This window comes from Chanos chanos, chromosome 8 (assembly GCF_902362185.1).
Source record: "Chanos chanos chromosome 8, fChaCha1.1, whole genome shotgun sequence".
Classification (NCBI taxonomy): Eukaryota; Metazoa; Chordata; class Actinopteri; order Gonorynchiformes; family Chanidae; genus Chanos; species Chanos chanos.
This window is the reverse complement of record NC_044502.1, coordinates 977,501-990,000: the sequence shown is the minus strand read 5'-3', so window position 1 is coordinate 990,000 and position 12,500 is coordinate 977,501. Positions and strand designations below refer to the sequence as shown.

At 39.8% G+C, this 12,500-nt stretch overlaps 1 protein-coding gene across 1 annotated transcript in view; it reads left to right on the top strand.

Moving 5' to 3' along the window:
• LOC115818343 (glutamate receptor ionotropic, kainate 2-like) overlaps window positions 1-12,500 on the top strand; it is an 88,716-nt gene that overhangs the window by 28,359 nt on the left and 47,857 nt on the right. Inside the window, exons 3-5 of the mRNA XM_030781699.1 lie at window positions 2,400-2,657; window positions 7,310-7,491; window positions 9,841-9,894. Of these exons, the coding sequence (XP_030637559.1) occupies window positions 2,400-2,657; window positions 7,310-7,491; window positions 9,841-9,894 (494 nt within the window). The remainder of the gene's footprint in view (window positions 1-2,399; window positions 2,658-7,309; window positions 7,492-9,840; window positions 9,895-12,500) is intronic.

Here is a 12,500-nt window from a genome sequence, read left to right as displayed (position 1 = left end):
GTGACGTTATGTTTCCGTAACAAGTCGAAAAAAGAGTCTGCGGAAAATGTGTTTATAGTACAGTTGTCATATTTCACTGATAAAATGGTTGAGATCTGACTGTTTCCAAGGCTTGTAGTGATCAAACACGGACATGTAGACACACCGAAAACAGTGAGACCAGGATTCAGACTATTAAATTGTCTTATACTACGTGCACGAGCGTAGATTGGGGCGTCCGACATAACCCTCCTGACGACTTAGGGTTACCTGTGTGGACTGTTTAAGAAAAACCAGGGAGGTATTTTTTTATTCACATTTTGTTTTGTTGTTATGTTTATTAACTGTTTGACTGACCAATAGAGGGCTTGACTGATGCAACAATTAACTTCTTCGTTCATTGAGGTGTTTTCTGTTTAGTTTTTATCATTTATGTAGTTCTGTTGACAACAACAACATCAGCACTCGGCCCAGTTGTTTGGGCTGCGGTAGGTTAATGCAGAGAATCTGCTCTGGTTCTGGGCTCCAAACTCCAAATGTCTTGTTTATTCAGGGCTCTGAGTCAGACAGTCAGTTGCTCCTGGGTGAATCCGAGGCCTAAACAGTCCCTGAAACAAACTCTGACTCACGCTTAAAAAAATACTCAACACTAAAATAGCTTAGTATATTCTGCAGGAAATTGTAATTCAGACTGTGGCTGTCAGAGAAGAGTCAGTGATACTCAAACCGTGTCTACCACAGAGCAATCAGCGCTAACCGCTAATCTTCAGATACACCGCTAATCTTCAGATACACGCCACACCAGCTGATGCTAACTAAAGATAATACACAGACTGTGTCCAAGGGCCAGGTGAGCATCTGCTGCCATTTATTAAAGCTCATCCTGATGTCACAGTTTTCTAGCAGGACAGTGCTAGACCACTTATTACAGACCTTATAAGAGCACAGGACAGTCAATGCTAACTGCCTTCAGTTCGGTTTAGTGTCCTGCAGTGCCATGTCAGAGCGTTCCAAAAAAAGAAAATATAAAATGCACCCCAGACTACACTAAAGTGTACCCCTGCCTAAAAGGGGTCAAAAAGAATGACAGTTTGCTCGCCGCACTGTTTACATTTCAGTGACTTTTCTATTGCCCATGGTGTGTTAAATGACTATAAAAGACATGTAGAGGTGAGTTAAACAAGTGTCATTCATTCATTAGCATAACTAGCTAGCTGCTAAGGAGCTACCCTATTGATTTCCTATGTGATGAGGCCAAACTCCCTGCAGACTTGCTTGAAGAAATAGAAAAGCTAAGCTGTTTGCATTAGCATTTAGCTATTAGCATCGAGCCTGCCAACAAAGTACTCAACAAGGAGTATGTGTGTATATGTATATATATATATGTGTGTGTGTGTGTAAATGTGATCAAATAAACTGTTGTGTTCTTTCCTAATCAAATGTCCTGTATTCATACACCCTCTGAGGTCGAGCTTGGGGGGGTTGCTGGGCGGTGCTACCTCCCTTAAATGAGTTTTTTTTGCAGCGTGGGAGGTCTGCAAACACAGCCGAGCAGTCGGTCAAGTTCTGTGCGCATGCGTGCGTTTCGATTGCCGACCCAGCGTAAGGATACGGATTTTGAGGACACAGTGTTTTTGTGGTGACTCTGTCGAGGGATTGTTAATCATAAGTCTGTGTTCTTAGAGAGAACATTCAGACGGAGCATATTTATGTCCTGTGCTAATTATGACTGCCCTATAACCGTCCTCTGTCTTTTTAGATCACTACAGTCAAAAGAGAACTCACTGTCTGTCAGGGAACATCATGAACAATGGAGACTCCTTTTTTTTTTTTTTTTTTTAATTTGTCTGAGCTATGCAGGAGTTCAGGAACATTCCTGGGCACAGAGTGTCTCACACACACACACACACTCTCACTCACACACACACACACACAATCACACACACACACACACACACACACTCACAAACACAAACACACACACACACACACACACACTCGCACGCACACTCGCTCACACGCACGCACGCACACACACACACACACACACACACACACAGTTGTTCATTCTCTGTTTGTAATGTGCTTTTCAGGTCTATTTTAACACCCTCTCAACGCCAGACCTGTCACATCAGAACTGTGAATACAACATGTCTTTCCTGTTTGTATGTGTATTACAGCATGTCTCAGGTCACAGCCACAGTACATAAATAATAGGTCATTAACCATGTTGCTTATAAGAGCTGACGTGAACAGTATAAAGTCCAGATGTGTTTTTATGTAAATGTGTTTCTGAAAAAACTCTTTGTGTTTATTCACCCATGCCAACCCTGAGAGTGCGGGAGCAGATGGAAATATGACTGTGTTGCAGATAGCTAACGCCACTGTTATGACTGACACCTCTGTTACCCACTCTCCAGCCTGTGAGCAGCTGTCCCTGGGTGTTGCAGCCATCTTCGGGCCCTCCCACAGCTCCTCGGCCAATGCCGTTCAGTCGATCTCGAACGCCCTGGGTGTGCCCCACATCCAGACCAAATGGAAGCACCAGGTGTCGGATAATCACGACTCATTCTACGTCAGCCTGTACCCGGATTTCACCTCTCTCAGCCGGGCCATCCTGGACCTGGTACACTTCTTCAGGTGGAGGACCGTCACTGTGGTGTACGATGACAGCACTGGTGAGTGAGACAGTTGGGTTTGGACCTGTGTGTTTAATGCGTATGGCGGCCCAGTGAAGTGCACTGATCAGTGCATGGGTTTGATGTTTTGTCTGAATGACTTGAGGGGAATTTGGACATTGCTCACTCTTTGAAGCATTTTCTCGTGGCTGAAGTTCTTCTCTGAAACGACGCGATGAGATCCATGATCATTTAGATTGAGATTAGGATGATGATGGTGATGTCAGTAATGATAAAACTGATGAAGAAGACAGCAACGAGGAGGAGGAAGATGGTAATAATACTGATGTCATCACAGAGTTGGGACGATCCGATCCTGTATCAGTATCGGGGTGCCGATCCTGATGTAATTCACTCATCAGATATTGGACTGATGTATCCGATCCACATACCGTTCCAGATTCCATAATCTGATGTTTTTATGAATTATAAATATGTAATAATGCAATCTTAAACCCATAGCCAAAATGTTGTAGCCCATATTAATCAGTTAATTAGTAATGAAGCAGTTCTACACAGATATCCGGTAGTCTCCATATTTTTTTTTTTGTCTCACAGAATTCCATGAGTTAGACGTACAGGCAGAGCGCTGCGTGAGCTAGTAACGTTAACAGTTGGCTATCGACTTATATTTTCTCTGGAGATATTTTAGTCTCGAAACACAGAAAATCAAGACAGCAACTGGCAATGTGTGTGACGCCAACACTCTGAGAGGTGGACATTGTGCTGCATCGTATAACGCGACCAGTTTCATTAAGTATCTGCAAAAGTATCACGTGAAAGAACATGCTAGCCATGCTAACATGCTAACTCCAGGCAGCAGACGCTCACTGACTCACTCCAGAGGCACGGTAAACCTCCAGCAGACAACGCGAAGGCTAAAGGGATTACAGACAAGTTGCTCAATTTCATTATACTCGATGATCAACCACTATCAGTCGTGGAAAACGTTGGATTTCACAACCTGTTGGAACAGCCAAGGTATAGTTTGCCATCCAGGAAGTGCATATCAGAGACTGCAGTACCCGAACTATATGACTGAGAGTCACCATAGTTGTTGGTGCATTTAAAAGATGTTAAATCCACGATCAGTATCAGTATTGACAGATATCCAAATTCAGGTATCAGAATAGGATCGGAACTGGAAAAAAGTGGATCAGTGCATCGGTGATGATTAAGATATATGGGGAAATTAACACCAGTATGTGCTCTGATGGTTGTGGTGTTAGTTTAATAAAATTTCAGCACTTTTATCATGTTTTTTTCTTTTAATATGTTTTATTAAAATGTTCCCTTCTGTACTAAACAGCTTAGGCACAGTTTAATCATAACATCAGACTAAATTCCATCAAATCCAAAGCGCGAATCATCTCTTTAAATGTTTCCTCTGGGTATGTTCTGTCTGCTGATCAGAAGTAAACTGTGAGTGTATCCTGACCACCACGGATTACATTCACATCACTGTTCATTTTCCATTTCTTACACTTCTTCATCTGTTATCCTCTTCACTGAAGGAAAAAAATGGAAGCTGTTAGTAATTCCTGTGGACTCAGACAGGGTGACGAGATTCATTTCTCCGTTTTTGGGGATAAAAAGTCTTTTGCTTTCTGGTGCCAAGTTTAATCGAATGAAAGTGACATAAGACAGGACCCCAAGGCTTTTCTGCTGCGACTGAGCCTCCGAGCCTCTGAGACTATAAACAATGCAGTGTAGCTCAGTCTGAATGAGACCGCTGGCTAATCGAATGTGAAAAATTGCTCATGTTTTTGTGATTTATATACATTCATAACTGGTGCTTCACAGAGTTTAAGTAATATTTACGTTCGATGAGGGGAGGTTTTGATTCTCATCTGAAAGCATCAACCCGTTTAATCAATTCATCCTAATCTCTCCCTCCTTCCCAGCTCACTGATGCCCATACATTACCTTTAACCTTTAACCTTTAACCTTTAACCTTCCCCTCCCAAATGCTCACAAACTTCACATGATCCTAAGCTTTTCTCAATGGTGTTAAAACATACACACAGCAGTAAAACAGGTCAAACATGAATAAATGCATATTTATAGCTGACAGTGATTGTTAAAGCAAACGCAGTGAGACACGTCATGCTCTGATTGGCTGGGAGGTCAGGGGGCGTGCTGCAGCTTGGCTATTTGGATCCATTTAAGCACTCAGGTGGGAGGAGTTAAACTCTCTCCATTTGCCTGCTTTAAGTGAATGATCCGCTACTGACACTGTAAACGCTAAACTCACATTCACACAGGTCTCCACACCACTTATACATCAGTTCACAGGGCTTGTCTAACCTGGACATGTGTTGTAGATTTAATGTGATCTTGTTTGTTAAAACTTTTGCAGTGTGATTTTTTGTTTTCTTATCGGACACCATGTCTCTGTCCCCATGTTCACCCCGCTTGGAAAAAATGTCTGTTGCCTGGCAACCATTGTTAACCTTAGTTGAGGTCACAACCTACCCGCAACCCCTCCCATCACGGTATCCCAGAATGCCCTGCTGGAAAAGTGCTCAGATGATTGTTTTCTACCGACACACATACACACACTCACACACACACACACACACACACACATACTAATTCTCCCACAGACACACACACACACATTCTCCCACAGACACCTGTCTCAGCGGTGGGGTGACAGAGAAGCCAGCAGAAAATGAATCACTTTCTCACACACACACACACACACTCACACACACACATACGTACAGACACACACACACATACACACACATACACACACAAACACATACACAGACGCACACAAACACACTCACACATACACACATACACACACACACAGACACAGACACAGACAAACACACTCACACATACACATATGTACAGACACACACACATACACACACTGTGCGTGCAGGTTTTTGCACGCGCGTGGGTGTGTGTATGTGTGTGTGTGTGTGTGTGTGTGTGTGTGTGAGTGAGATGGAGAGAAGCAGGGAAAATATTGACTAAATGAATCTCCACAGAAAAGGTTGACCTGTGTAAAGAGGTCTTTCCTCTCCTAATTACAACTACCAGCCCACACTGCACTCCAGCCAAACAGAGACCGAGAGAGAGAGCGAGGGAGAGAAAGAGAGAGCGAGGGAGAGAAAGAGAGAGCGAGGGAGAGAAGGAGAGAGCGAGGGAGAGAAGGAGAGTAAATCTATAGTCTATTTGGCAGTTTTCCCTCCTCTGGTTCCACAGGGTTGGCTCAGTGTAGTGTCTAGTGTATCTAGTGTATGGGGAGTGTATGTGCTCTCAGTGTAGTGTCTACTCAACACATATCACTTAACGCGTTATATCACATAACACATATCACTTAACACGTTATATCACATAACACGTCTCATATCACATAACACGTCTCATATCACATAACACATCTCATATCACATAGCACATCTCATATCACATAACACATCTCATATCACATAACACATATCATATCACATAACACATCTCATATCACATAACACATCTCATATCACATAACACATCTCATATCACATAACACATCTCATATCACATAGCACATCTCATATCACATAACACATCTCATATCACATAACACGTCATATCACGTAAAACACATCTCATATCACATAACACATCTCATATCACATAACACGTCATATCACGTAAAACACATCTCATATCACATAACACATCTCATATCACATAACACATATCATATCACATAACACATCTCATATCACATAACACATATCATATCACATAACACATCTCATATCACATAACACATCTCATCTCATATCACATACCACGTCTCATATCAAATAACACATCTCATATCATAACACATCTCATAACACATAACACATCTCATATCACATAACACATCTCATATCACATAACACATCTCATATCACATCTCATATCACATAGCACATCTCATATCACATAGCACATCTCATATCACATAGCACATCTCATATCACATAGCACATCTCATATCACATAACACATCTCGTATCACATAACACATCTCATATCACATAACACATCTCATATCACATAGCACATCTCATATCACATAACACATCTCGTATCACATAACACATATCATATCACATAACACATCTCATATCACATAACACATCTCATATCACATAACACATCTCGTATCACATAACACATCTCATATCACATAACACATCTCATATCACATAACACATCTCATAACACATAACACATCTCGTATCACATAACACATCTCATAACACATAACACATCTCGTAACACATAACACATCTCGTATCACATAACACATCTCATATCACATAGCACATCTTCTGATTTCAGACCTAAACCTTGCTCTGACTGACCACACATTCTCTTAAATGACTGAGAACAAAATATGGAATATTATGTTCTTTTATACAAATATTTATCTGTTTTATATGCTTATTTGTCTGTTTATGTGTTGTTGACATACAGAGAACTGTATCACTGCCCAGAACGGCTGGAGTTACAGAGCTCTGTTTTACACGATGTCTCTGTGCTCTCTGCTTTTGCTTCCTGCTTTTCTTCTCTTCTCTTTTGTTTAGGGGTTTGGGGGCTCAGTGTAATTCTGTCGTGATTTTACAATGTGTGACGCCTTCTTTCTTTTCTAGGTCTTATTCGGCTACAGGAGCTGATCAAAGCTCCTTCCCGATACAACATCCGTCTGAAAATCCGTCAGTTGCCAGGGGAAACCAAGGATGCCAAGCCCCTGCTGAAAGAGATGAAAAAATCGAAAGAGTTTCACGTCATTTTTGACTGCGGACACGAGATGGCTGCCTGGATCCTCAAACAGGTGAGAGGTTTTCATCTCACGCTTCTCTTTCTCTCTCTCTCTCTCTCTCTCTCTCTCTCCCAAACACATCTCTTTTATTGTATGGTTGTTTGGTCTGTTGTTGGTGTGTGTGTAGGTGAGTACTGTAGGTGGAGTGTGTGGTGTGTGTGAGGATCCACGTTTATGATAGAGACATTTTTATGACAGAGACACTTTTATGACAGAGACATTTCGTCTCTCTTGTTTCATGTGACAGACTAACAGTTGTCTAACCCTGCACTCACACCTTTTTGTCTCTTGTGTCACTGTGTCATTGAGCGTAGGGTTATGCTGTCCTTTCTCTCACCTTTCTCTCTCTCTCTTTCTGTCTCTCCATCGTGTTTTCTCTTTCTCTCCCTCTCATTCTCTCTCTCTCTCTCTCTCTCTCTCACTCTCTCTCTGTCTCTCTCTCTCTCTGTTTGTGTCTGTCTGTGGGGAAGTTTAAAAGGACCATTTGGTCTTCATCTGAGAGAAGGGAAGGCAGAGACAGTGTGTTGTTCACTGCAGTATAATACATGACTGAAGGGCCTGTATGTAAGAAAGTGTCAATGAGTCAAAGTTTTGCCTGTATACAGCCAGCAGCTGTACACCGCACTGACCACATTCTCTCTCTATCCCACACACACACACACATACACACACGCAGCCCCCTCCCACATTAACAGTATATTCTCACACACACACACACACACACGCACACATACACACAAACACACACACACAAACGTGCATGCACAAACACTAGGGGTGTGCATCTCTCCCTTATAAAATGATCTGATACGTATGTAGACATATGGGCCACGATACGACCCAGGGACGATACATTTTAATATGGAGTGATTCGGTGTGATTCAGTTCGGTGCAATTCAATGCGATGCTATACGATGCAATCTGGTACAGTTCTTAACATTTGTTTAATATAGACATTAATTTTCCATCATAAATTAAAATAAGCCATTTCTGTAAAAGTGCCATTGCTTACCCTCAAAAAGACATATTTCATAAAAGACCGGGGAATCCCAAATATTTTTGTTACTTATGGCACAGGAAAAAATGGAAGATAAATGTATCATTTCAGAAACATGTCATTGTGTTTATTACTTTTCCAACAGACACAGACAAAAACAGACTTACTGTGTGAACAAACATTTTGACATTATGCCGTCTCACCGGATGGGCGGTAAGATTTGTCGTGCCACCGCTGTGCTCAATCGCTGTTCTACAGACCTTACGAATGGCCAGACTTTTGTCCAATTTTCCTTCCTTCTAAGAAAATCCAAATGTCTTCCAAACTTTAGATTTTAGATTTGATGGTGCACGGTAAACCGTGTCGGCGTTGTCGGACATGTTGTTCTTGTTTTTACCTCGCAAGCAACACTAACGTCACTCTCGTGAAAAGTAACACAAGGTCAACAAAAGACAGCGTGCAGATTTATTTATGAATGAGAGGCGGTCACTAGGCTATTATTTTGAAAGTGACAGGGCTTGTAACATTAGATCAGTGAGTCTTTTGCAGCAGCTTAGTTTATACTAAAGTAGAATGATCAACAAAGCTACAGTCAAACGATTCACAACTTTAGAATCAGGCCATCGACCGGTTCATGGTACATTTAGACCAGTTTCTGATTCATATCAGTGAATCGTTACACCCCTAACACACACACACAGGCACACACGCACAGACACATACACACAGCTCCTCGGAGAGGCTGATGCTCTGCCTCCGTTTCACATTCTTATGGTCCTGGAGAAGTCCAGCTCCCCAGTCATCCCTTCACTGTGTATGATATGTTCTCTCCCGGTGGTCATGTTTTATTACCACTCTTTCATTTCTCATGTATGAAATATTAATGAAAACATGATTCAACCCAGTCATGCTATTACTGCTGTGCTCAGATGCCAGCCTCTGCAGTCCTCCTTAGCTGTCCATATAATTCAATTCAATTCAATTCAATTCAGTTCAGTTCAGTTTAGTTCAATTCATTTTGGTTTGATTTGTCACGGTTCAGTACAGTTCAAATCAATTCAGACTGATTATGTTCAGTCCAATTCAGTTTGCTTCAGTTCAATTCAGTTTGAGTCCATTCGGCTGAAGTCAGTTCAGTTCTGTGACATTCACATATACTATAAAATCTGAATAGCTTTTGTGAGAGCAGATGATGTCACAGACCAGTTTTAGAGAATCGGGCGTCTGAGTCCTGTTTGTTACAGTAAGTCTGTTTGTTGTCGTGTACACACAGGGCCTTGTGTTTGTCGGGACATGTTGTTTATATCTGTACCTCAGCAGTGGCTCTCCATATGACTGTCTCATGTCTCATGTCTCCTTCTCAGGCTCTGTCTATGGGGATGATGACTGAATACTACCACTACATCTTCACTACTCTGGTAAGACACACACACACCTCACCAGACACACACACACACACACACACACACACACACACACATCACTAGAATACAGCACAGTCCAGTGCAGTTGATCTGAATAGTACTAATGGTCAGTCCAAACTGATACATATGAAAAAACATCCTTCATCATCCTGACTGTCTGACATGATCTGTGGTTTGGGGTTGAGTATGCACATCACAGAGGCGTGGAGACGGAGACAGTTTCAAACACTAAACTGACTTCTGTAAATCCCCGTCATTGGCATTCTCGCCTCTCGCCCTGCCAGGGCTGTCAGAACAAAAACTCCGTTTGGTGGGAATTTTGATCATAGTAAAGAAAAGCTGGGTGATATCAGTGGATCCTCTTCTTTCTGACTCACAGAATGATTGAAGTCTTCAGTCTTTGATCCATCTGACTACAAAGAGGCAAGCAGTTCTGACTGCATGAAAAGCTTGTCTTTTCCTTGGTGAAAATTGGGACTCTGTAGATCTGATATTCTTGTTGTAAGGATGAGCTGTCAGTAAACGTCTGCCTGGTTTACACGCAGCGCTCTACACAGAACTTCACCAATACAGCTTCAGTCGCCACACTACTCAAGCCTTATCTCACTCACTACTCAAAACGACATATAAACCACAATGTAACAACAACATATAAAACCACAATGTAACAACAGCATATAAAATCACAATGTAAGAACAACATATAAAACCACAATGTAACAACAACAAATAAAACCACAATGTAACAACAACATATAAAACCACAATGTAACAACAACATATAAAACCACAATGTAACAACAGCATATAAAACCACAATGTAACAACAACATATAAAACCACAATGTAACAACGACATATAAAACCACAATGTAACAACAACATATAAAACCACAATGTAACAACAGCATATAAAACCACAATGTAACAACAACACATAAAACCACAATGTAACAACGACATATAAAACCACAATGTAACAACAACATATAAAACCACAATGTAACAAAGACATATAAAACCACAATGTAACAACAACATATAAAACCACAATGTAACAACAACAAATAAAACCACAATGTAACAACAACATATAAAACCACAATGTAACAACAGCATATAAAACCACAATGTAACAACGACATATAAAACCACAATGTAACAACAGCATATAAAACCACAATGTAACAACAACATATAAAACCACAATGTAACAACAACATATAAAACCACAATGTAACAACAACAAATAAAACCACAATGTAACAACAGCATATAAAACCACAATGTAACAACAACATATAAAACCACAATGTAACAACAACAAATAAAACCACAATGTATCAACAGCATATAAAGCCACAATGTAACAACAACATATAAAACCACAATGTAACAACAGCATATAAAACCACAATGTAACAACAGCATATAAAACCACAATGTAACAACAACATATAAAACCACAATGTAACAACAACATATAAAACCACAATGTAACAACAACAAATAAAACCACAATGTATCAACAGCATATAAAACCACAATGTAACAACAACATATAAAACCACAATGTAACAACAGCATATAAAACCACAATGTAACAACAACATATAAAACCACAATGTAACAACAACATATAAAACCACAATGTAACAACAGCATATAAAACCACAATGTAACAACAACATATAAAACCACAATGTAACAACAACATATAAAACCACAATGTAACAACAACAAATAAAACCACAATGTATCAACAGCATATAAAACCACAATGTAACAACAACATATAAAACCACAATGTAACAACAGCATATAAAACCACAATGTAACAACAGCATATAAAACCACAATGTAACAACAACATATAAAACCACAATGTAACAACAGCATATAAAACCACAATGTAACAACAACAAATAAAACCACAATGTAACAACAACATATAAAACCACAATGTAACAACAGCATATAAAACCACAATGTAACAACAACATATAAAACCACAATGTAACAACGACATATAAAACCACAATGTAACAACGACATATAAAACCACAATGTAACAACGACATATAAAACCACAATGTAACAACGACATATAAAACCACAATGTAACAACAACATATAAAACCACAATGTATCAACAACATATAAAACCACAATGTAACAGCAACATATAAAACCACAATGTATCAACAACATATAAAACCACAATGTAACAACAACATATAAAACCACAATGTAACAACAACATATAAAATCACAATGTAACAACAACATATAAAACCACAATGTAACAACAACATATAAAACCACAATGTAACAACGACATATAAAACCACAATGTAACAACAACATATAAAACCACAATGTATCAACAACATATAAAACCACAATGTAACAGCAACATATAAAACCACAATGTATCAACAACATATAAAACCACAATGTAACAACAACATATAAAACCACAATGTAACAACAGCATATAAAACCACAATGTAACAACAACATATAAAACCACAATGTAACAACAACAAATAAAACCACAATGTAACAACAACATATAAAACCACAATGTAACAACAACA